This window comes from Choloepus didactylus, chromosome 2 (assembly GCF_015220235.1).
Source record: "Choloepus didactylus isolate mChoDid1 chromosome 2, mChoDid1.pri, whole genome shotgun sequence".
In the NCBI taxonomy this organism is placed as follows: Eukaryota; Metazoa; Chordata; class Mammalia; order Pilosa; family Megalonychidae; genus Choloepus; species Choloepus didactylus.
The window spans coordinates 125,549,473-125,575,737 of NC_051308.1; the positions used below are offsets into that span (position 1 = coordinate 125,549,473).

General features: G+C 38.5%; 1 protein-coding gene and 1 pseudogene across 5 annotated transcripts in view; both read left to right on the forward strand.

The window, feature by feature from the left end:
- The first annotated feature begins 2,444 nt into the window (after positions 1–2,444).
- The window catches only part of LOC119526838 (E3 ubiquitin-protein ligase TRIM33), a 142,580-nt gene continuing 118,759 nt past the window's right edge, over positions 2,445–26,265 (forward strand). For all 5 annotated transcript variants that reach the window (XM_037826307.1, XM_037826309.1, XM_037826308.1 and 2 more), the window contains exon 1: positions 2,445–2,973. In XM_037826307.1, coding sequence (XP_037682235.1) covers positions 2,445–2,973 — 529 coding nt within the window. The remainder of the gene's footprint in view (positions 2,974–26,265) is intronic.
- On the forward strand, positions 15,790–18,555 carry LOC119526840 (annotated as a pseudogene).

Sequence of the window (26,265 nt, forward strand, 5' to 3'; positions counted from 1 at the left end):
TGAATTATTACTGTATTAGCAGCCTAATTGGTCTTTCTTCTTCCACTTTGACACCCTATAGATGATTTCTCCAGGAAGCAGCTTAGTGATGCTTTTCAGGACTCTGCTTTGAGTTTCCACTCAAAACCCACCCAAGGTTTTCCATTTCACTCAGTGGTCTTAAAACCGGTGTATGAATACTTGAGCACTCCAGTGAATACAAGAAATTTTCCAATGCATACAAAAGCAAGGATAGTTTAAGGAATGAACCCATGTTTTTTTAAATGTCATGTTTACATCTATAAAAATGAAAAAAAGAGATAAAGAACTCTCTCTCATCCTAGTAATGTATGCATCCAAGTCTACATGAACAACAATGGGAAGAAAAAAAGACCCTCATCCGTATCATTAAAAGGCATTCTTAATAACAATGTACTTTTCATTTTAATAATTATGTAATGGAATTTGTAGTAATTTGTTTTGCGCAATTGCTAAAAATAATTGTAATGACAGCCCAGAATAAAAATTTAATGCAAAGAATTTATAGATGTATTTTATTTTTGTAGAGAACTATGTTAGGGACTCAATAGAAGCCTTTCAGGCATAAAATTATATTAGAATAAAACTCTGTGGGAGGGTTGGAATGGAAACATAAGTTCAAGGAAGACATAACAGCTCTGATTATGTACTTTTTAAATGGATTATGGCTTTATCTTTCCTTTGGAGAAATTTAAAAGTGATGTAGTAAAAGAAAAGGCAGTATTGCATACTTCAGAAATTACATTCTTTGCAACTATTTAAACTTAGGATGAAATATTGTAGATGTCAACTTAACATTGTTTGAAAGAAAAGTTTTCCAACATTCTTTTAAATGACACACAAGAAAAAAATAGAAGTCCATTTTTGTACATGACTTGGCCCCCTTTTATTTCTCTTACCTCATGTCCTACTACTGTCTTCCTTGCTCACAGAATTCCAGCCACATTAACCTCCTTGCTATTCCTCTAACAAATCAAAAATTCTTGTCTTCCTCAGGTCCTTGGCACTTGCTACTTGTTTCTCTACTTGAACACTCCTCAACAGAACCACGTAACTTGTTTATCTATCAACAGAGGCCTTCCCTGATCATCCCTAACCCCTTCTACTCTGCCTACTTTCTTTCCATTGCATTCATCACTCTCTGGCATATATTTACCTTCCTTCATTTGATTGTAAACTCCTAGAAGGCGGTGATATCTTTTGTTTCGTTCTCGAATGTAATCCTGGTGTCTCTAGAACATTATCTGACACGTAGTAAGAGGTCAATATATAATTTTTGAATGAATGAAGGAAAAACGTTTTGAGGTGGTTTATCTTATTTTAGGGACAGACCAGCTCAGAGTTATCAGTTTTTGTCAGAAGACCAAAGCACTTCATGATCCTAATACTAAAACTGCCTTTACACTACATAAAATCCCCTAGGTACTTATTTTTCAAAAAAAAAGACAAAACTTTCTGAAAGCTTCCATTACTCCAGGACACTTAGAAGGATCTAATTTTGGTTACATCGGTGGCTTCCCAAACTGACACCCATCAGAATTACCTGAAGTAATTTTTCAACCTCCATCAGCCCTCTCTTCCATTTCTTGGTTCAGGTCTGAGGTGTGGCCCTGGCATGTTTTTAAGAAGCTCCTCATTGATTGCTTTTCTGTTATGTAGCGATATTTGATAATCAATCTCCTTAGGTAGTTAAACATAGTTTTAAAGAGTTTCCTCCTCACCGGGTTTGTTCAGCTTATTTCAGGTGGGCGACCAGTTTAAAAATGAAAAAAAAAAAAAAAAAAAAAAGGTACTATTTCACTACTCCCTTGAGCCACAGTCACCGAAAAGGATGCGGCCGATTAAAGCGCAGAACGCCAGGAGTCTCTCCCGTCCCACCCGGTGCAGGTGACGCTTCCGCGAAGCCTTTCGGGGAAGGGAACGCCGCCACCGGGAAACGCTCGCTCGGGCCGCAACCGGCCTGGGTCTCGTCCCCTTCCAACACTTCCCACCCTTCTCTTTGCACCACCGCTGTGTCCGAGTTCACAACCACCCCCAGCCAAAGGCCGTCCAACGTCAACGACCTCCGTCTCTCAAAGCTCGTTACCAGCAGGACCGCAAAGGAGCAGACTGAAGATGACAGCCTGAGAGATCCGGCATGGAGGTAAGAATACCTCTGCACTCGCCCAGCTAGGCTCCCGCCTTCCCCCAGAGGACGTGCGTAAGTACGTGCGCTCGCTGTGCCCGCCCTTCTTCCACCGCGCGACGGGAGGGCGGGGGCGCCGCGTGCGCGCGCGCTCTCGTTGGTTCGTTCGCTTGCTCGCTCTCGGCGGCCGCTCTCGCTGCGGCTGCGGCTAGGGCTGGGTCTGGGGCTGGGGCTGGGGGCGGCGGCGGTGGCGCGGGCGGCGGGCGGCGCGGGGCGGTCCGGCGGGTTCAAAGAGGAAAACATGGCGGAAAACAAAGGCGGCGGCGAGGCTGAGAGCAGTGGTGGGGGCAGCGGCAGCGCGCCGGTAACTGCCGGGGCCGCTGGGCCCGCGGCGTTGGAGGCGGAGCCGCCTCTCGCCGCGGTGCTGGTGGAGGAGGAGGAGGAGGAGGAAGGCGGCAGGGCCGGCGCGGAGAGCGGCGCGGCCAGGCCTGACGACGGGGGGGTGGCCGCGGCCGCCTCGGGCTCGGCCCCGGCTGCCTCAGCGCCTGCGGCCTCAGTGGGCTCTGGAGTTCCCGGAGGGGCGTTATCGACGCCGGCCCCAGCTCCTCCCTCGGCTCCAGCTCCCGGTCCCTCGGCTGGGCCGCCGTCTGGACCGCCAGCTTCGCTCCTGGACACCTGCGCCGTGTGTCAGCAGAGCTTGCAAAGCCGGCGTGAGGCGGAGCCCAAGCTGCTGCCCTGTCTTCACTCCTTCTGCCTGCGCTGCCTGCCCGAGCCGGAGCGCCAGCTCAGCGTGCCCATCCCGGGGGGTAGCAACGGCGACATCCAGCAAGGTGAGCTGGAGGCCCTGCCAGAGGACTGGGCCGCAGGGGATTTGAACAGTCGAGGATCTGGGGACGGAGGTGCTTGGGACCGGCGTGGTCCTGAGGGGCTTAATAGCTGAAAGACACGGCCCTTGGGATGGTTTCCAGAGAAGCTGTAACGCAAGAGATGCGGGGAGGGTGAAGGGAGGGGTGCCGGCTGCGAGAGGCTGGGGGAGGGGACACCGGCGGCCAGGGAGGTTTGTGATGTGCAGAGACCGGCTGGGAAGGCGTGGACTCCGACCAGGAGCTGGTTCGGATGTGAGTGTACCCGAACTGTGAGCGAGGAAGGGGTGTTGGGAAACCAATTCTCAGGGGCGTTTTGGGTGGAAGGGCCTCGGGCAGGAGAGGTATTGAGGAGGGAGTAGGTAAAGGATACGGGATGTGGGGAACGATTGTCTGGAGGGAGGGGATTTGGCTTGTCGGCTGTTAAGGGGAAGAAGAACTAGAAATTAAATGGAGGAAGGAGGATAAAGGACACTGGAGAGTTTGGGAACCCGGAGAAGGAGTTCTGGTTGAAAGTAATTTTAAGATGACATTGGGAAGGAGGAACTATGGAAATGAGACTATCTGTGAAAAGCCTGAAAGGTTGAGAGAGAAAAATTCCCAGATTTGAGGGTGAAGGAAAAATGAACTTTGAAAGGAATTGGGAATTAGAGGGAGCTGGGCTTGAATTTCACTTCATTTTACGTTAATGAGCCCCTACCGTTCCAGGCTATGCGCTAGGGTTGAATAAAATAGTCGACGTGGAGCTCATTCACAGTCTAATAGGAGAAACAAATATATATTGTGCAGTAGCTGAGGAGGGCATTTGGCATAATGGGGGTAGGGAAGGTCAGGGAAAAGTCACAGAAGAGGAAACCCTTGAGCAGGTTTCGTGAAGGGTGAGTAGCTCACTGGGTAGGAGGGTAGTCCTGGCACAGGACGCTTTACACATCTCTGGACCTAAGGGGATGGATAAGGTGACTGGTGGAAATTAGATTGGCTTGATGGTGCTGGTGGTAAGGGGTCTACAATTCCTTATCTCAAACTCTTGGGCCAAGTATGTTTTGGACTTAAGAATTTTTTTTTTTTTTCTTTTTTTAGTGGAGTCTCTTCTGTAATATCCCAGCAGGGTCTGGGTTAACACCTCATGATCAAACACAGTGTTTCTGCGGTGAAACATAGGAATAGCACACTAATGGGATAGACAGTAGCCTCCCACAATTTAGGGTGGGTTTTGTTGTAAACTTATGAAAAAACTTTTAAAATTTCAAAGCTTTTTGAATTTTGGAATTGTAGGTAAGGAGTTGTGATCTGTACTAAAGGGTTTGGGATTTATCCTGTAGAGCATGTCCTTTTCAGTGTAAACTAAAGGGAGTCCCTCAAAGGCTTTGATATCAAGAGGATAAAAGGATCAGATTTATGTTCCCAGAAAGGTCACTTGTGGCCAGATTTGAGAGGTGAGGGAAGGCAAGGCAAGGAAATCAATTAGGAGGCTCTTTGTAGTAACCTAGGAATCAGTAAAGGACTGATAGGTGTTAAAAAGGAAGTGATTTGGAAAGAGTAGGAACTTTGTGAGACACACTTAAGTTTGGTTCTCTACTTTGCCACTTCCTACTTGTGACTTGGACAGACTAATGTTCCTTAGTCTGTTTTTTCATTTGTGAAAGAGGGACAAAAATAACTACTTCATAGGATTATTGAGAGAATGAAATGAGATGAAACGTGTGAAATGACTAGTTAACATGGTAGTTACTAATGAAATGGCAGCTAGTTTGTTATTAGTAATAACTAATTGTAAGTGGCCATGGGAATGGAGGTGGAGAGGCATTGAGGTTGGTGTGAGGGAGACAGACATATCTAGCTGAGTTCCAGGTTTCTTGTATGGTGGGTGGTAGCCACACCATTGCAAATAAGGAATCAGGTATATGTCTGTGGGGTGGGGGAGGATGTAATGATTTCAATTTTGAATGTTACGGGTTTGAAGTATTTTTGGGACAAACAGATAAGGATGTTGGGTTAAGAAAAGACTTCTGCTTATGGCCTAACAAGTATAGTAAGACACAGGATTCAGTGTTCTTGTGGAAACCTTGATTAGGTGAGAGATTTGTAGGGAATGCAAGATGAAAATTGTTTGACTGCTGTGGTTGAGGAACTGAGGTTATGAAATTGACTATCTGAAATTTATGTAGGAGAGGGAATAATCTATAAATTCCCTCTTCATTTCTCCATCTTTAAAAAAATTGTGATAACGTATGAAACATAAAATTTGCCATTTTAAACATTTTTAAGTGTACAATTCAGTGTTAATTGCTTTTACAGTGTTGTGATGATGGTAGAACAACACTGTAAAAGTAATCCATCCTTTGTTTTGAATTAGGAGAAATAAGTAGACGTGACTAAATACTGTCAGTATTAAGGTAATGTTGCTTTCTAACCTGTCACTATAACAAATTGAGTCTGGAACCCACTGTGTTTTTAGGCAGGGAGTCCAGAAAGTCATTTATCAGTATTAACTCCTATATTTACCCTTTGCTTTATTCTTTAAAGAAGCAAGTGTACTAGGCCTCCCTATGGTTGTGCCTAAGAGCCTCCTCCCGAATGCCTCTTTGTTGCTCAGATGTGGACCTGTCTCTCTAGCTAAGCCAACTTGAAAGGTGAAATCACTGCCCTCCCCACTACGTGGGATCAGACACCCAGGGGATTGAATCTCCCTGGCAACGTGGAATATGACTCCCGGGGAGGAATGTAGACCCGGCATCGTGGGATGGAGAACATCTTCTTGACCAAAAGAGGGATGTGAAAGGAAATGAAATAAGCTTCAGTGGCAGAGAGATTCCAAAAGGAGCCGAGAGGTCACTCTGGTGGGCACTCTTATGCACACTTTAGACAACCCTTTTTAGGTTCTAAAGAATTGGGGTAGCTGGTGGTGGATACCTGAAACTATCAAACTACAACCCAGAACCCATGAATCTCAAAGACAGTTGTATAAAAATGTAGCTTATGAGGGGTGACAATGGGAATGGGAAAGCCATAAGGACCACACTCCACTTTGTCTAGTTTATGGATGGGTGAGTAGAAAAATAGGGGAAGGAAACAAACAGACAAAGGTACCCAGTGTTCTTTTTTACTTCAATTGCTCTTTTTCACTCTAATTATTATTCTTGTTATTTTTGTGTGTGTGCTAATGAAGGTGTCAGGGATTGATTTAGGTGATGAATGTACCACTATGTAATGGTACTGTAAACAATCGAAAGTACGATTTGTTTTGTATGACTGCGTGGTATGTGAATATATCTCAATAAAATGAAGATTAAAAAAAAAAAAAAAAGAAGCAAGCGTATTGTGTTTGAAAGAAAACTGGATTTGGAGTTAGAGGATATAGTTCTGCCACTTAATTGTTTTATTGTAAAAGAGGTTTATAATGTCTGTCCCTCAGTTTGTTTCTCTAAATGTAGGTAGTAGTCCTTAACTTATTTCTCATTAAGTCAAATTAAATAATGAATGTGAAAATGCGTTACAAATACAAGGTCTTATTGATGGACCTGTGATTTCATCTCTGGTTTGGAGCACCATAGCTGGTAGTTTAATTCACCATCTTTCTCCAGTGGTTCTGAGTACATTACCCTCTCTCGTAAGTGGCCATTTTTTCTGTTTCTCTACAACATTAAACATATTCACACACTCTAGCTGATCCCTCTAGATCATTGGTTCTCAGAATTACTGGACCAGCAATGTTGGTATCACCTGGGACATTGTTAGGAATGCACATTCTTTGGCCCCACTCCAGATCTTCTGACTGGCAGTTTGCTTTAACATGTCCTCCAGGTGATTCTGATGTACATTTAAGTTTGAAAACCCCTGTTCAAGTGAAAGGCTCCTCAGTTCAAATGTCACCTCCTCAGAAAGGCCTTCTCTGACTAATTTTTTTTTATCTTCATTTTATTGAGATATATTCACATACCACGCAGTCATACAAAACAAATCGTACTTTCGATTGTTCACAGTACCATTACATAGTTGTACATTCATCACCAAAATCAATCCCTGACACCTTCATTAGCACACACACAAAAATAACAAGAATAATAATTAGAGTGAAAAAGAGCAATTGAAGTAAAAAAGAACACTGGGTACCTTTGTCTGTTTGTTTCCTTCCCCTATTTTTCTACTCATCCATCCATAAACTAGACAAAGTGGAGTGTGGTCCTTATGGCTTTCCCAATCCCATTGTCACCCCTCATAAGCTACATTTTTATACAACTGTCTTTGAGATTCATGGGTTCTGGGTTGTAGTTTGATAGTTTCAGGTATCCACCACCAGCTACCCCAATTCTTTGGAACCTAAAAAGGGTTGTCTAAAGTGTGCGTAAGAGTGCCCACCAGAGTGACCTCTTGGCTCCTTTTGGAATCTCTCTGCCACTGAAGCTTATTTCATTTCCTTTCACATCCCCCTTTTGGTCAAGAAGATGTTCTCCGTCCCACGATGCCGGGTCTACATTCCTCCCCGGGAGTCATATTCCATGTTGCCAGGGAGATTCAATCCCCTGGGTGTCTGATCCCACGTAGGGGGGAGGGCAGTGATTTCACCTTTCAAGTTGGCTTAGCCAGAGAGAGAGGGCCACATCTGAGCAACAAAGAGGCATTCAGGAGGAGGCTCTTAGGCACAACCATAGGGAGGCCTAGCCTCTCCTTTGCAGCAACCGTCTTCCCAAGGGTAAAACTTATGGTAGAGGGCTCAACCCATCAAACCACCAGTCCCCTATGTCTGTGGTCACGTTAGCAACCATCGAGGTGGGGTAGGCGAATACCCCTGCATTCTGACTAATTTTAAAGTAGCCCTCCAGGTCACTCTGATATATCACCTTTTTTTCTCCATTGCACATTTAAAATCCAAAATGTTTACTTATTTTTGTTTACTTGTTTGTCTCTTATTTCCTACTAGAATATTGTAGAGTACATACTCAGTAAGTAGCTTTTTAATGAGTAAGAACCACATAGAAATCTTCTTGAAATGCCAGTTTTTGAGCATCTTCAGAGAGTCTGATTCAGTTGGTTTGGGGTTTACTCTAGGAATCTGCATTTTTAACAAGTACCTGAAGTGATTCTAATGTAGGTGATAACTCACATTTTGAGAAACACAGGTTTAAATGTTTTGAGAAGAAAGGCCAATCTGTTTACTATTGTAATATTTGGAAAATCAAAATAGATAATGTAGTTCATATTGTTGACTCTCAGTAGTGAGCTTTTTAAAGTGCTTTTGTGATTTTTTGTGTGTGTGTGTTATTTCAGCTTGAGTCAAAATAGTTATTAGTGACTATATATAAATCTATAATGTTTCAATAAGTACAGATTTGTGTTGATGCATCTGAACAAACTCAAGTGAACTCTTGAAGGAGATGAAACTTTTGTAGTAGGGTACACTTGAGACAGCATGGTAAGGTGGATGAAGAACTGGATTATGAATAAGTTGCTTTGGCTTCTGATATTAAGTAGCTATATAACCTTGTGCAAGGTACTCAGGCAGCCTCTCAAAGTCTTCAGCAGTACGAAGAGGTTGAGTTCTTTTCTTGTAAAATTTTATGATTCTTTGGTTTTTCATGCTAACTTCTATTTCTGCATAAGTTTAATATTCTTATAGTTTGTTGGGAGTAATGGAAGAATCAACAAAGGGGATTGATTCTATTTCTGAATTCTTCAACTTATGGTAAAGTCTAAGATGGAAGCAGTCATGTGGTAAGTGGGAGGGAAGACCTCTGGATGGAGTGTGAAGAATATGTCCTCACAGTGATGCTGTTTATCACAAGCATGATGAGCCACTCTAGGGAGTTTTCTATTGAGTCACTGGATGTTCCTGCACTAGGGGTGTATATGCTATATGTCATTTCTAGCCTTTATGGGTGGCTTATCTGTTTGGAGCTTTTTATGCCCTACTTTCTCTAATCTCACCTCCACCTCACACAGTAAGCAGAAGGAAGAGGCAGAAGTTGTTTTTCTAGGCTTACCTTTTCTGACATCTAATGATACACAGCATGCCTGATGAAGTCATTTGAGTTCCAGTCCTCACCAGCTACCTAAAACTTCTTGGCACCAACAGAATATTCTGAATCCTGTCTTTATATTGTCTGGTGTCTGTACATCAAAAATTCTAGTAAGGGAAATCTAATTGTTTTCATTTCCCGTCTATACTCCTCTCCAAAGACTTGGAGTGAGCATACTTTTTATCAGTGATTCTTAACGTGTGGTCCATGGAACTGTTGAGGGTCCTTGAGACCATTTCAGGGAATTACAAGGTTAAAACTGTTTTTATAATAACATTAATTCATTAGTTGCCTTATTCACTGTACAAATATTTACATTATGGTGCAAAAACAATATGGGTAAAACTGCTGGCACCTTAGCAAGAATAAAGATAATGACTCCAAACTGTAGTAAAGATCATTATATTCTTCACTGTCACATACTTCGAGTAAAAAAAAAAAAGCAACAAAAAAACCCTATACCAGTTTCACTTAATGTTCTTGAAGAAGCAGTAATTATTAATTTTATTAAATCTTGATCCTTAATATTGTGTGTAATGAAATAAGAAGTATACGTAAAGCTCTTCTGCCTACTGAAGTTCAAGAAGAAAAGTGCTTATTCCTTTGTTTGAGTTCCAAGTTGAATTAGCTTCTTTTTTCCATGGAAAATAATTACTACCTGAAAGGACGATTGACAGGCTATGGATTTAGGCATGTGTATTTGGCAGCCATTTTCTAAAAAGTGAATGAATTGACTCTTGACACTTCGAGGAAAACAATTGATATTACATGATGCCAATGATAAAATTTGAGCTTTTAAATGAAAATTAGAATATTGGAAAACTTGTATCTGCTGCTGTGAGCTTGACAGCTACTCATTATTTGAAGACTTTTCTGATGAGATTGGTAGTGATATTAATAAATACGTTTTTTATACTGTATAATGAAATGTCAACTTTTGGATGATCTGCATCACTTAGTGAACTGATACTTTCCAAGTGACCAGTGCCTGATGCTACCAAATCATGCAAAGGAAAAAGATTCATTCAAAGTGTAAAATAGACCAATAGATTTTTTTTAAATTCAATTTTATTGAAATATATTCACATACCATACAATCATCCGAAGTGTCCAGTTGTGCCATCATATAGTTGTATACCATCATATAGTTGTGCATTCATCACCCTAATCTATTTTTTGAACATTTTCCTTGTGCCAGAAAAAGTGAAAATAAGAATAAGAAAGTAAAAGTCAAAAAGAACACCCAAATCACCCCCCCACCCTCTATTTCATTTAGTTTCTTGTCCCCATTTTTCTACTCATCCATCCAGAGACTGGATAAAGGGTTCGTGATCCACAAGGCTTTCACAATCACACTGTCACCCCTTGCAAGCTCCCTTGCTGTACAATCGTCTTTGAGAGTCAAGGCTACTGGGTTGCAGTTTGATAGTTTCAGGTACTTACTTCAAGCTATTCCAACGCATTAAAACCTGAAAAGGGTTATCTGTATAGTGCATAAGAATGCCCACCAGAGTGACCTCTCCATTTGGAATCTCTCAGGCACTGAAACTGTTTCATTTCGCATCCCTCTTTTTAGACCAATAGATTTTAATGTGAGGTAGCAGTAACAGAGTTGATACAGTTTAAGATTCCACATTGCAACTGACATTTAAGTTTTTGTGTTATATCAAAGATTATCCACAATTATCTGAAAAGGCTATTAAAATACTCTTCCCTTTTCCAAATATGTATCAGTATGAGGCCAGGTTTTCTTCATATTCTTTGGACAAAACAACATATCACTTCAGATGCAGAAGCAGATAACCAACTGCCATCTATTAAACCAGAGATTAAGGAGATTTTAAAAATATAAAGATTTTAAAAAAATGTTATTAAAAACTTTTTTTTTTGGTTTTGGGAAATATTTTTCATTAAAATGTTATTTATCTAATGTGTAATGGGTTTATATTTTTAAATGAATTAATAAAATATTTTTAAAATTTCTGTATTTCTAATACTGTACGTATTGGTGGATATAACCTATCTAAACAAAAGTTCTTTTGAGGTACTCAATAATTAAAGAGTGCAGAAGGGGTCCTGAAATCAAAATGATTGAGATTCACTCCTTAAAGTGACAATAAGAAAATGTTTATGTAATCATTAAGCTAGTGGGAAGACTATCAGAACCTAAAATAGTGGGAGGTGGTGGATTGTATATATTTATTCATTTCTTCATTTGGGGATACCCAGCACAGTTCATAAAGAGCCTGCCTCAATAGAAAGTAAAAATGAAGGTGAGTTTTTGTAAATAGCTCACTGTGGAACTATTGCTTTTTTTCATGTTTATGACCAGTTGACTGAATTCCATCACTTTCCTAAGTGAGGTGAAGTTCAAGGGTTGGGCTCATGATGATGGGTCTCTTCTTTGGTCCACAAATTGCACCTCTTCTAGTCAGCCTTCTAGAATGGACATTGGTCCAAAGGGGAAATGGGAAAAAGAATAAGGAAAGGAAGAATGGACATAAGTACATTATTTTTAGAAAAATCATTAAAGCCTGTACCCTAATGATGGGTAAATTGCATGCACTGTATGGTACTCGTGATTAATACTTTTTGAAAAATTCTTCATATTAATCTTTTGTCGGTTATGTAAATTGACAATTTCTTCCTTGCCTATGGCTTGGTATGGTAGACAGCCTCCAAGAGGGCTCCCAGTGTTCCTTTTCTCCTGGTATTCACACCCTTCTGTAATCTTCCGTAGTGACTCAGGGATAGTCTGTGTGATCAAGAGACTATAACAGAATTAACAGTGGCTTCTGAGGCTAGGTCATAAAAGGCATACAGTTTTTCCCTTGCTTTCTTGAATCCCTTGTTCTGGGGAAGACAGCTGCCATTCTCTGGGGACACTAACAGTTCTGTGAAGAGGTCCACATGGAAAACAGAGGCTTGCCAACATCCATCATCAACTTACCAGCCACGTGAATGAGCCAATTTGGAAGTGGATCTTCTAGCCCAGTCACACTTTAAGATGATTGCAGCTTTATGAACAGTCTTGAGCCAGAGCTTCCTGCCATCTCACTCCTAAATTTCTGACCCAAGGAAACCGTTTCAAGCCACTGACTTTTGGGCTAAATTGTTACGCAGGAACAAGTAACTAATACACTTGGCTCTGTAGAAAGCTATCTTTTGGTGGCTAAGAGGTTCCCCTGCCCTGTTTTCTGCAATTACTGTAGCTTTATAAGCAGGAAGCTTTGTTATCCACAAAGGTAATTTTATCCTTTCCCCCCTCCACATATTCTTTGTTCATCTTCAAGATTATCTTGAATGATCTTGACCCTTTGCTCTTTCTTAAACATTTTAAAATCTTGTGAAGATTCATTTAAAAAATACTGCTAATGTTTTTATTGGAATTGCTTTGAACATATAGATTAATTTTGGAGAAAATTGCATCTTTATAATATGGTGCCTCCCTATTCATGGGCAGGATATGACTTTGCATTTGTATAAATCTTCTGCATTTTTCAAAAATATTTTACAGTTTTTTCTATAAAGGTCTTGCCCATCTTTTAAGAATTATACCTATATATTTTGTTTTTGTTTTTAATTTAAATGACTTCTCTCTTAAATAATTATAACTCACTTTATTGTATTTTCCCTTTCACTTCTATTTTTTTTAAACATTTAAAACATACTGATTTCATATTTATATTTGATAATTCCATTATCTAATGTTCTTAAGGTCTTAGTTTACTACTTTTTGTTTCTTCTTCTTCTTGATCATATTAGTTTGTGTCTTCTCAGGTATTTTAGTTTTGGACTTTATCTCTATGACTCCTGCCAGGCCTGGTTTGAAGGAACAAGCTTCCAAGGAGTATTTGCCTTTGCTCTGTCTAAGAAAGAGTCACTGAGTAAAATTTCTGAGTGCTTGTATTTTTGAAGTTCTACTTAAATGATAGGTTGTGACTGTATATGGAATTCTAGGTTAAGAGTTTTTTCCTCAGAACTTTGAAAGCATTTCTCCCAGTGTCTTAAAGAAATCAGTGTTGCTGGTGCTATTTTGACTTGATTCATTTGTATGACTCCAGTTGGGTTTTGTTTATTTTATTTACTTCTTTCTGGAACCTTTAAGATCCTTTTATCCTCGTTTTGAAATTTGATGTTCCTAAATTTTGATTTTTTTTCCTTTCATTGTGCTTTTTAAAATAGAGTCTTGTGATCTTCACTTATAATAAGAAACATTTGAATTTCCTTCATAAGGGCCTTCCTCACTCCCTCTTTCTGGAAGTGTTGCTACTTGGATATTTGATCTCCTGGGTTCATACTTTTTCCTATCTTTTATATTTGTCGCCTTGCTCAACTGACATTCTGGAAGATTTACTTGACTTTATGTTCTAAACCTTTTGTTGAATTTATTTCATCAATCACATTGTAAATTGCTTTGAGCATTCTTAGATTGGATTTTCATAGCATTCTGTTCTATGAATTTAATGTCTTCTTTCTCTGAGGATACTGATAAAATTTTCCTTCCTAGGTAGTCTCCCCCTGCCCCTTCCATTATCTCTCTTACTTTCTGGGTTATTTTTTCCTTACTATCTTGACCTGTTTTTATCTTGGAGGCTTCTTCAAGCAGCAGGTGATCCTTGGTTGTCTTCCCACTTGAGTGAGGCAGTAAAATTCTAATTGGGGGTTCTGTGCTTGTGAGTGGGGCTTGTTAATTGTTGGGCCTCACTTTAGATCAGGGGTTGATAGACCAAGTCTGGACTCCAACCTGTTTTTATAGAAATGACCCACAAGTTCTAAGAATGCTTTTTTTTTTTCTTTTTTTCTCTTTCCAATGCTTATAATAGTTTTATTCAAAATAGCTCCAAACTGGAAACAATCCAAGTGTCCTTCAGTTGGTGAGTGGATAAACACTGTGGTATAACCAGACAATGAAATACTATTCAACATTTGGGTTAAACTACTAATATCAGCAACAACTTGGAGAACTCACAAATACATTATGCTTAGTAGGTATTACTAGGGTGTTTAAAATGAATGGCTTAATGGAAAATAAAACAAGGGAACAAGATTTTTCTGTGAAATACAGTTACTTTTGATGACAGTGACCAGAGTTCATTAATTAGTATATAGGTTTGATGCTGTAACCAAGACTCCAAATAACAGGCTTACACATTGTGATGCTCCTATTGTAGATAGTCATGGACTGGTATGGTATCAGCAACACAGTTTCCATCAGTCTGCCTTAAGGCAGTGGTTCCCAAACTCTGCTGCCCATTAGTATCAACTGAGGATTCAAAAAAACCTGATGATATCCAGCTCCCACCCCCAGACATTCTAATTTGACTGGTACACAATGTGACCTGGGCCCTGGAATTTTTAAAACCTCTCTAAGTAATTCTAATGTGCAGCAAAGTTTGGGAACTACTACCCTGAGGAGCTGCTCTCGTCCACATGGTCCAGGATGGCCTACCACCACACCTGCATTCCAGACGCTGGGGAAGAGGAAGTACGTGAACCATAGGCTGCACACATTACTTCTCACACCCTACTGGCCAGTCACATGGTCACACCTAGTAGCCTGAGATGCTGAGAAAGGTCATTTTTATTCCAGTCAGCCATGTGCCCAGCTAAAAAAACAAAATGTGTTATGGAAGAAGAAAAGGAAGATGACAGATTTTTCTTTTTTGCAAAACAGTCCAAGCTAGCAAAAATACCAATCCTTGGATTTGAAGACAAAACTCACAACACGATGCTGTGACTCTGTTAAATGTATTCCATTCACATATAGGTGGGGCCAAAGATTGTAACAAACCATCAGAGGTAGGAAAATTGAAAGTCAACAATCTTCGTGTGAGAACTTCTACTGCAGTCAGTTCCTGGATTTTCGCCTGAATGAAGTGTTGGAGGAGTATATTGTCTGATTGGCCAAGGTGGTCAGCAATACCCAAACTCCACGTATATGCTCCAGTTGACTGAATACAGTGAAGCATTCTCAACATCACAATGTGGAAAAACTTCAAAGGAAAGAACTCCACCAAACACAGCACTTCATGTCTGAAACCATCTTGTTAAAACCACTTGTTGAGGTTTTTCATTTTAGATGTTTGGTGCTGCACTTGCATTTAAGCCTTGTTTTCCAGAAGAAATGCAGATGTAATCATCACTCATCCTGGATGCTACAGTTAGTCTTCACTGAAGAAAGGGTGATGGTGTCCAGAACACCTCTGTCAGCTGGGAAGGTGCATGGCTGGCATCTGCTGGTCCTATGCTCCCAGGTTGTGTTTCAAAATGGCTTTCTCCAAAATGTCTCTGGGCTTCTGTCTCTCTTCACTTCTCTCAGCTCTCTCTGCTTGGTTCTCCTGGGGCATTTCTCTCTAAGCATCTGGAAGTTCTTTCTTAGCTTCTCTGGGGCAAACTCTAGGCTTCATCTCTTAGCTTAGCACCTCCAAACATCCTTCTGTCTGTATCTCCCAGCTTCTCCAAGTGTCTAGGTCAGTACGTGGCTTCTCTTCAAAATGTCTCTCTCAGCTTCTTTGAGCTTCTCCTCTCCGTGAGCTCGCTTAAAGAACTCCAGTGATCTAATTAAGACCCAAACTGAATGGTTGGGGCCCACATTTCCATGGAAATGATCTAACCAAAAGGTCTCACCTACAGTTGGGTGGGTCACATCTTTATGGAAACAACCTAATCAGAAGTTTCCACCCTAATCAAAAAACTAACAAGTCTGCACCCACAAGACTGCACTGAAGAACATAGCTTTTGTGGGGGACATAATAGATACAAATTATAGCATACCATGTGTTTTCTCATTCAACCCATTTCTGCCTATACACCTTTTCTTCACACTGTATCCTTCATGTAAAAGGACTCCATCTCTCTCTAATAAGCCAATCAAATCCAAGATTGCCTTGCTCTGCAAAAGAAACACCAATTATTTCTTCCTGATATGCATTGCTCCTTTATAATATGTTCTCAAAGAACAATGAGAAGACAGGAAGACTTTTTCTATCAGCTACCAAGATTTCCAAGACTCTCTTCCTGGTACAGGATCATGGTGAAAAGGAGAACCCCATGCAAGAACTTCACATCCACAAGCTCTGCCTCAACATCTGAATGCGGGAGAGTGGAGACAGACTGACCCAGGTAGCCAAGGTGTTGGAGCAGCTCACAGGCCAGACTCCTGTGTTCCTGTGTTCTTCAAAGCTAGATACACCGTCAGGTCCTTTGACATCTCAGGAGAAATGAAAAGATTGCTGTCCACTGCACAATCCGTGTGGCCAAGGCAGAGGAAATCTTGGAAAAAGGTCTGAAGGTGCGGGAATATGAGCTAAGAAAAAATAATTTCTCAGATACTGGAAACTTTGGTTTGGGGATCCAAGAATACATCAATCTGAGGATCAAATATGACCCAAGCATTGGTATCTATGGCCTGGGGACTTCTGTGTGGTGCTGGGAAGGCCAGGTTTTAGCATCACAGACAAGAAGCACAGGGCAGGCTGCATTGGGGTCAAACACAGAATCAGCAAAGAGGAAGCCATGCGGTAGTTCAGCAGGAGTATGATGGCATGATCCTTCCTGGCAAATAAATTGCTGTTTCTGCACTACCAGTGTATCCATTTGTTCAACTTGACTCAGCGGATTCACAAGATCTCCTCTGTTCTGTTCTTTTCTCTGACCCCACTTCTTCTCCTCCTTCCACAGGCCTTGCTAAGCCCTGCCATGGCTGCCTGTGGGCACCTGGCTTTCACTCGACGAGAGCCACTTGGCCTCTAAGAATGCTTTTTATGTTTTTAAATGGTTGAAAAAAAATGAAACGAGTATTTTGTGATGTAAAAACTACATGAAATTCAAATTTAAATATTCATAGTTAAAGTTTTATTGGAACACAACTATGCCCATTTGTTTATGTATTGTCTATAACTGCTTTCTTGCTACAGTGACGAAGCTGATAATTGTGACAAAGCCTGTGGTTCTCTCATTGCTTTGTGCTGTTTTTTTTGGCTTACTACAGAGTTCACTGATGCAGTTAGAACTTCACAAGCATATGTATGTATGGCTGAACCATGACATTTTAATTTATTTTTTGTTACCAGTGCACACCCATCATTTCAAGCAAGGTTAGAAGAGAAAAATAGAATTCAGATGTCAAACTTTTAAGGTACATTGTTTTCAAAGTAGGTGGTAAATCATGGTGTTTATTATGCACTTATGCCAGAGCCATGCTAAAGAGTACAACATACATTGGCATTATGACATTATCAACTGAGTTCCAGTCACAATATTTGCAACTCACAAGAAAGCAATGGTCAGAGAAATTAGAAAATTTAAAATGGAGTATTACAACAGAATTTCTTAAAAATAAAAAATGGAAAGTAGGCTAAAGTACATTTCTCAGTGGTTCATTTGTTAATCAAGTAAGGAAAGCCCATTAGTGATGGCAAGTTAATTAAATTAAACAAAATGTTATCTCCCTCCAAATTCCATTCTTCTCATTAGTAGACTTGTAATAAAAAAAATTGTATGAATTACTAGGTTTTGAGTTTTTGTCAAAAAATTGTGGAAATTTGTTTTGTCTCGTATAAGTATCTATGTAATTTTCTTGATATTGTATTAGCTTGCAAAGCCTAAACTGTTTACCGTGTCTTGTGATGCCAGGTCCAAAGTTTGGATTTGGTGGGAAAATACTGGGCATCTCTTTTGAGCTGGGTCTCCAGGAGTGTGGTGTATGCAGTCTGAATTGTTGTGCACAATGGATTTGGAAAATGAGAATTTCCAGATTTCTACTCCTAACATCACAAATAACTGCCAAAATAAGAATTTGGGACCACCAGGGCCTATCATTTGCTTTGTGGTTTATTAGTGGAAAGCTAATATCCAGATTATACAACAGATTTCTTTTCCAGTCACTGGGGAATGGCTTTGGAAACTAAACCTCACATAAAAAAATACTTACGCAAAAATCAAATGTCACTCAAAAGACGCTGCTAATTTTTTCATTGGGAATAGAAGAAATATGAGGGTAGGGTATACAGAAGCATTTCACTGTATTACATGCTTATGGAGTTGGAGTTCTTTGAGTTTGAAGAATTGAAAGTAGTAATTAAAAGAGAATACCACGTTTCAGCTTCCCTCCTCAAATATTAAATTTTCTGCTTTGAGTTTCACCTCCAAGTGTTTTAAGGTATATAAAAGGGATATATGAAATGCACCTTGAACCCATTGACTCTTACTGGAGAGAGAAGACTCTCCTATCTTTAGAGAATAATATAAGACACTTTATAATGATAAATTAAGAATAATCAAGTGTTTAGTGCAATGTTGTTCAGAAGTAGAGATTAGTTATGGCTGAAGTTCATGGCTTCTCTTAGTCAAGGTTGATTTGGAAGTGATGTTCTTGTGTGTATACTTGATTTTGGACCTTACGGTTTTGGCTGTAATCCAAGCTGTTCTTGTCATTGATAACAATTTTTCTTATCTCTGTTCTCTCCTCAGTTTTGGTTGTGTACTTTCAAAGTAGGTTATCTGAATAAGTGGCAGGAGAGAATTACCTGTGGGCAAGTTTATTTGAATCTTTTCTAGATTTCCAGTTCCTTATGTGTAAAATCACATCAGCTCCAAGTTAAAACTTTTTTTTTTTTTTTTAGAATCTTTACTCATTTGCTTTTTTACTCTCCCTCAATGTATTTACGTATTTTAAATTTAATTCTTAGCCATTTGGGATTAGATTGCATACATCATACCCCTTTACTTCTTAAAATTTCAGTATGTATTTCCTAAAACAAGATATCTCTTAAATGCTGGGACATTAATCAAATTCAGGAAACTTAATAGTGATACAATACTATTATGTAATGTGCAGTACATAGACCAATTGTGTTGATTGTCCCAATAATATTATTTATAGGAGCCAGTTGAAGATCACATTTTACACAGCTGTCATGTCTGACTCTGTCATTTTTAGCAGTCTGTTCTAAGCTGCTGAACCAAGGGCTCAGCTTCAAAATATTGGACAGTATAGTCGGTCCATGCTGGAGGGAGAGTGGAAGTTAAAACTTTTAAATGTTATTTATATTATTTTATTTCCTTATACATCTCTCAGGTAGATATTATCCTCATTTCTTTTGTAAACAAACAAGGCCATTGAGGTCAAATTATAGTACCTAAAAGTGGCTGTTCCATATGGAGATAATAGCATGGACTCAGATGTTTTGAGGGCCGGACGAGTTTCTAGTGTAAAGCTGCAGGGAGTAGTGAAACTTGCTTAGTCTAAAGATATTAACATTCTTTAAAAAATTTTTTATCATGGCAACATATCTGCAATGTAAAATTTCCCATTTTAAAACTTTCAAGTGTACAATTCAGTGGTATTTCACAGTGTTGGGCTACTACCATCACCATAATCTGAAGCAGAAACCTTGTACCCATTAAGCTTTAACTCCCTATTTACCTTTCTCTCAAACTGGTGATCTACTTTCTGTCTCTCAATTTGCATATTCTATTTATTTTATGTAAGTGAAATCATATATTCCTTTAGTGTCTGGCTTATTTCACTTGACATGATGTCTTCAGTGTTCATCCAGGTTGTAGCATGTATCAGAACTACATCTTTTTATGGCTGAATAATAATTAGTCCATTGTATGCATATACTACATTTTGTTTATCCATTACATCTCTCGATGGATCCTTGGAATGCATCCATCTTTTGGTTATTATGAATAATGCTATGAACAAACATTGGTGTATAATTGAGTCCCTGTTTTCAATTTTTTAGGGTATATACCTAGAAGTGGGATTGCTGGATCATGAGGTGATTCTATACTTAACTTTCTCAGGACTCACCAGACTGTTTCCCATTGCGGCTGCACCATTTTACATTTCCGCCAACAATGTCTGATGGTTCTTATTTTTCTGCATCCTTGCCAACACTTGTTATTTTGTGTGTGTATGTGTGTGTTTAAATAGCTATTCTTGAGAGTGTGACATGGTATCTCATTGTGGTTTGTTTTGCATTTCCCTAATGGCTAACGATGTGGAGCATCTTTTCATGTGCTTATTGGCTATTTGCATATCTTTGGAGAAATGTCTATTCAAGTCTAAAGCATTAAGATTTGGATTAAAAAAAAATACCCTATTCTTAGCCTCTGTCCTAAGTCAGAAGAATTTTGTTTAGTCACTTTTATTTGCATTGGCTGTAATTAATTTACAATTAGTTTGCTTTTATAATTTGAAAAGTTTAATTAAGTACACTTTCTTCACTTAAATATACAATCTGTGTTCCAGTGAGCTATATTGTAAATATTGAGCTATATTGTAATATCCTGATAAGAACTAAGCATCTGTAGAATGATTAGCTATGTTTTTATTATCTGATTGGAGAAGAAAAAACAAAGGCAATTGAGTTTTCCTATTAAATAGGAATTGTGTAGTCACATTTGGTAAGTTGATTGGAATGCTCCATAAATGGTGGTTAGGTCTTGGAGCAGTTTACTTAAACTATGATATATATCTTAGAATTTTACTAATTTTGTACCAAACCAGATTATAATGTACTTCTGAAATTTACCTATCCTTCCGTTCTGTAGAAACACTCATGTTTTCACATGTTCAAAATGGATTTTGATAGGTAATTCTCAACTAATAATATATCATGGCAGTATGTTACTTTGTAAAGACTGCTGCCAAATTTTGAACAGTATATAAAATTTATGCATGTTTGATGCCTGTTACATCCATTATTGAGTCCTGTGGGTTACTAAAGGTGGCATAAAACACGATGCAACTTGCTTAGGTTGTTTATCCGTACAGAAATTTAGGATGAAGTCAGTCTGGTGCCTTTTGAGTATATATAGAGAGCATGGTCAAGGCAGTGAATAGATTTTACTCATTCGGAGAAGGTCTACAATAGGAGATTAAAATACTCATAAATTTTTAATGGATTTTTTTTTTTTATCTAAATTAGGGAAGTTGCGGTTTTACAGAACAATCATACATGAAATACAGGATTCCCATACACTACCCCACTACAGACACTTTGCATTGGTGTGGAACATTTGTTAAATTGATGAATACATATTTTTATAATTGTTATAGGGTTCACTGTGTAGTTAGTTCCTTTGAAGGCATGTGTAATTTTTAAAGTGTACTTCCTATTGAAATATAAGATACATAAACAAAAGGGTAAAACTGTTTAAGTATATAGTTTGGTGAATTTGCATAAAGGGAACACAGCTGCGAATCTAGTAACCAGACCAAAAAACAGTATTTTACTAGCGTTCCTTAAACCCTCTTTGTTTCCCCTTCCTGTCACTACTTATTACAATTCTGACTTCTAACACCTTAAGTTAGTTTTGCCTGTTTTTAAACTTTACTGAATGGGAATAAACAGTATGTACTAGTTGGTGACTAGTAGCTTTAGCTCCACATTGTGAGATTCATTCATTTTGCCTATAATTGTATTTTGTTCATTGCCTTTGCACTGAATGCTATTTCACTGTATGAATTTACTCAAATCTTATGCATTCAAATGTTGATGGTCATTGGGTTTCTGGTTTTTTGCTGTTAGGATATGTTCGTAGAAGCTCTTTGACATGTCTCTTGGTGAACATATACACACATTTCTGTTATATGTGTAGGAGTGGAACTGCTGAGTCATAGGTTGTATGTAAGTTCAGCTTTACTAGCTATCACTAAACAGTTTTCTGAAGCGGTTGTATTGGCTTATATTCTCACAAGTAGTGTATGAAAGATCTAGTAGCTCTGTATCTTCACTAATACTTGCTATTATCTTTCATTTTAGCCATTGTAGTGGGCATGTAGTGATATAGCATTGGAAGTTTAATTTGTATTTCCCTGATAACTAATGAAGTTGCACGTCCTTTTGTGTGTTTGATGGCCTTTGGATATCTTTTGTTTTGAGCCTGTTGAAAAGTTTTGCCGTCTTTTTCTTTTCCCTAATTGGGTTGTCTGCCTTTTTCTTAGTTCTTTTGTAGGTATCTTTATATATTCTGGACAAGATTCAGATATACGTTCTGCTCTGCAGCTTGCCTAGTAATTGTATTTTAAAAGCATATTTATATTAGTGTTTGAGTATAAATAGTACTTTAACATGGCTCAAAAATTTAAAAAGTATACGAAGGTAAATAGTGAAAAGTCTCCCCACTACTTCTTGCCCTCATCCAGTTCGTATCTCCCCCAACACAAACTATTGTTAGTAGTTTATTTGGCCTTTCCAGATATTTTTAAATCTTTTATATATCTATAGTACAACTAAGTGAAGATAATGTAAGAAACTGACCATTCATTTTGGGATTGAAAATATATTAAGTGAAGTTAGGAACCCACTACTTGATAAATCAAGCCCTCGACTTGAGGCTTGCTCTTGTGAAATTTAGGGTTGTAAATAGGAGGCAGTGAAGGATTGAAAATGCCTACTTGACCAAAACAGGGAAAAAAGAAAGGTAACAAACTGAAATTACAGTGGCTGAGAGATCCCGCATAGAGTTGAGAAGCTATCCTGGAGGTTTCCCTTATGCAAGCTCCAGATAGACATCCCAAATGGACACAGTATGCCATACCTGTACCAAAAGTAGTTCCCAAATACCTAGGTCCCTACCTGAGATTCTGTGAAAGATGCACAAAGTTTTATCTTTCAGAAACTTAAATCCACCGGTGTGTTCCTATACCAGACAAGTCCTAAAACCCAGAGACAACAGCCTCTTTAGATCAACAATTAGATGCAGCCCCCTTCCCCATATTTTCGACACCCCCTTTAATATGAACAAGTTAGGGTGCTCACTACCTGGACACCCCTGTAGATGAAGAAAAAGATTAAGTGAGAGGGAGGAGTAGCAACAAACAAGATAAGATTTAACAAAGGTCTGTGAATGCTGAAACTTTATATAAATATATATATATTTTTGGAAGGGCAGGAAGGAGGTAAATGACATGGTAGAACTGTAGCCTTTGGTATTTGCTCTGTAGCTGGTCGTTGAATTGTGCCTTAAAGATCTTTATCTTTCTGTATGTACCTTGTATTGCGTAATAGGGAAGGGACTGAGACTGTGGAACTGTAACCCATAATTATTTTTGAAATTACCTATGAAACTGCTTCTTGAGCTGTACATCGAGTTCATACTTTTCTATATGTATATTTTACAATAGAAATGGCTGAAGTTGTGACCCATGACATTCTTTGAAATTTGCTCTCTAACAACTTGTGAAATCGTACTTTTGAAGTCATCACTGTTAGGTATATATGTTAAAGTTCACAATAAAAAAATCATATGTATGTTAGTGCAAACACATCTTTTTCTCATGTAAATAGCAATATCTTAATCATTTTTTAAAAAATGTATCTTGGAGATATTTCTGTACATAGCTTGCTCTTTTTTTTTTTTGTTCTGAAGTCTATTTGATCTGATATTAATATACTCAGTCCATTAAAAAAATAACAGCTTTATTGAGATGTATTTCGAAAAACATGCAGTTCACTCATTTCTTAAAGTATACAACTAAATGGTTTTTATTGTATTCACAGAATTGTACAACTGTCATGACAATTAATTTTAGAACATTTCATCACCCCAAAAGTAAACCTTTTACCCATTAACAGTCATTTCCCATTTTTCCCCAAACTCCTCTTTGGGTCTAGGCAACCACTAATCTTTCTGTCTCTCTCCTTTTGCATAGTTTGGACATTTCATATAAAAAGATTCATGAATGTATGGGGTTTTTAATATACATATTTTTTATTGAGATTATTCACATACCGTAACAACTATCCAAAGATCCAAAGTGTACAATCATTTGCCCATGGTACCATCATACAGCTGTGCATCCATCAACACAATTTTTTTTCCAATTTTTAGAACATTTTCATTATTCCAGAAAAGAAATAAAGACAAAAAAAGGAAACTCATCCTCCCATACCCCTAACCATGCCCCCCTCCATTACTGATTCATAGTTTTGGTATAGTATATTTGTTGCTGTTGATGAAAGAATGGTAAAATACTACTAACTGTAGTATATAGTTTGCAATAAGTATATATTTTTTTCCTATATGCCTCTATTATTAGCTTCTAGTTATAGTATCATACATTTGTTCTAGTTTGTGAGAGAGATTTCTAATATTTATACAGTTAATCACGGACATTGTCCACCACAATATTCACTGTTTTATACATTCCCATCTTTTAACCTCCACTTATCTTCTGGTGACATACGTGACTCTGAGTTTACCCTTTCCACCACCTTCACACACCTTTCTGCACTTAGTTATTCTCACAACATGCTGCAATCATCCCTGTCCATTTCCAAACATTTACGTTCACCCTAGTTGAACATTCTACTCATAATAAGCAACCGCTCCCCATTCTTTAGCCTCATTGTGTATCCTGGTAACTTATATTTCATGTCTATGAGTTTACATATTATAATTAGTTCATATCAGTGAGATCCTGCAATATTTGTCCTTATGTGTCTGTCTTATTTCACTCAATATAGTGCCCTCAAGATTTCTTCATCAACCCCTTTCTTTTAAGATGGTTTTGTTCACACACCATACATTCCGTCCTAATGAAACAATTGTCGATTCCTTGTATAGTCACGTATTTATGATTCAGCACCATCGCCACTATCTTATAAGGACATGTCCATTTCTTCCACAAAGAGGAGAAAGAGTCAAGAAGGCAGAGAAACAAAAGAAAAAGAAAAGAGAAAGAGAAATAAAACAATAACAACAACAAAACAATGACAGCTAGAAAGCAACAAAAGGAAAGACTGGTTTCTTTCAGTTAGCATAATTTTTAACTTAAGTACTTCATTCTTTTATGCCTAAAAATGTTCCATTTTATGGCGACACTGCATTTTGTTTATCCATTCATTATTGATGGACATCTGGGTTGTTACCACTTTTTGGCTACTATGTATAAGGCTGCTATGGACACATGTTTACAAGTTTTTGTGAGGACATACATTTTCATTTCTTTTGCCCGTATACCTAAGGGTGGAATTACTGAGTCATGTGGTAACTGTATATTTAATCTTCCGCGGAACAGCCAAACTTTTCGAAACTGACTATATTGTTTTACATTCCCACCAGCAATGTACGAGGGCTCTAATTTCTCCCCATCCTCTCCAACAATTATCTTTTTTTATTCTTGCCTTGCTAGAGGGTGTGAAGTCATATTTCATTATGGTTTTGATTTATATTCCCTGATGGTCAGTGATTTGAGTATCTTTTCATGATCTTACTGACCACTCATATATCTCCTTTCAAGAAATGTCTATTCAGATCTTTTGTCCATTTTTAATTTGGGATATTCATCTTGTTAAGCTTCATTAGTTCTTTATATATTGTGGATACTAGACCTGTATCATATATATGATAATGCAAATGTTTTCTCCTGTCTGTGTGTTGTCTTTTCAGTTTCTTGATGGTGTCATTTGTAAAACAAGTTTTTAATTCTGGTGCAGTCCAGTATATTTTTTCTTTTGTTGCTTTTGCTTTTGGTGTCATATCTAAGAAACTGTTGCCTAAGCCAAGGTCATGAAGTTATCCTCTTGGTTTTGTTGTTTTTGTTGTTGTGGTAACATATACATACATACATACATACATATATATATCTCACATTTCCCATTATGTTTTCTTGTAAGAACTGTACCATTTCATCTTACATTTAGTTCTGTGAACCTTTTGAATTAATTTTAGTGTATGTTGTAAAGTGGGAGTTTGACTTCATTTTTTTAATACTCATGTTATTGAAATATATTCACATACCACGCTGTCATACGAAACAAATCGTACATTCGATTGTTCACAGTACCATTACATAGTTGTACATTCATCACCAAAATCAATCCCTGACACCTTCATTACCACACACACACAAATAACAAGAATAATAATTAAAGTAAAAAAGAACAATTAAAGTAAAAAAGAACACTGGGTGCCTTTGTCTGTTTGTTTGTTTGTTTCCTTCCCCTATTTTTCTACTCATCCATCCATAAACTAGACAAAGGGGAGTGTGGTCCTTACGGCTTTCCCAATCCCATTCTCACCCCTAATAAGCTACATTTTTATACAGTTGTCTTCAAGATTCATGGATTCTGGGTTGTAGTTTGATACTTTCAGGTATCTACCACCAGCTACCCCAATTCATTAGAACCTAAAAAGGGTTGTCTATATTGTGCGTAAGAGTGCCCACCATGGTGACCTCTCGGCTCCTTTTGGAATCTCTCTGCCTCTGAAGCTTATTTCA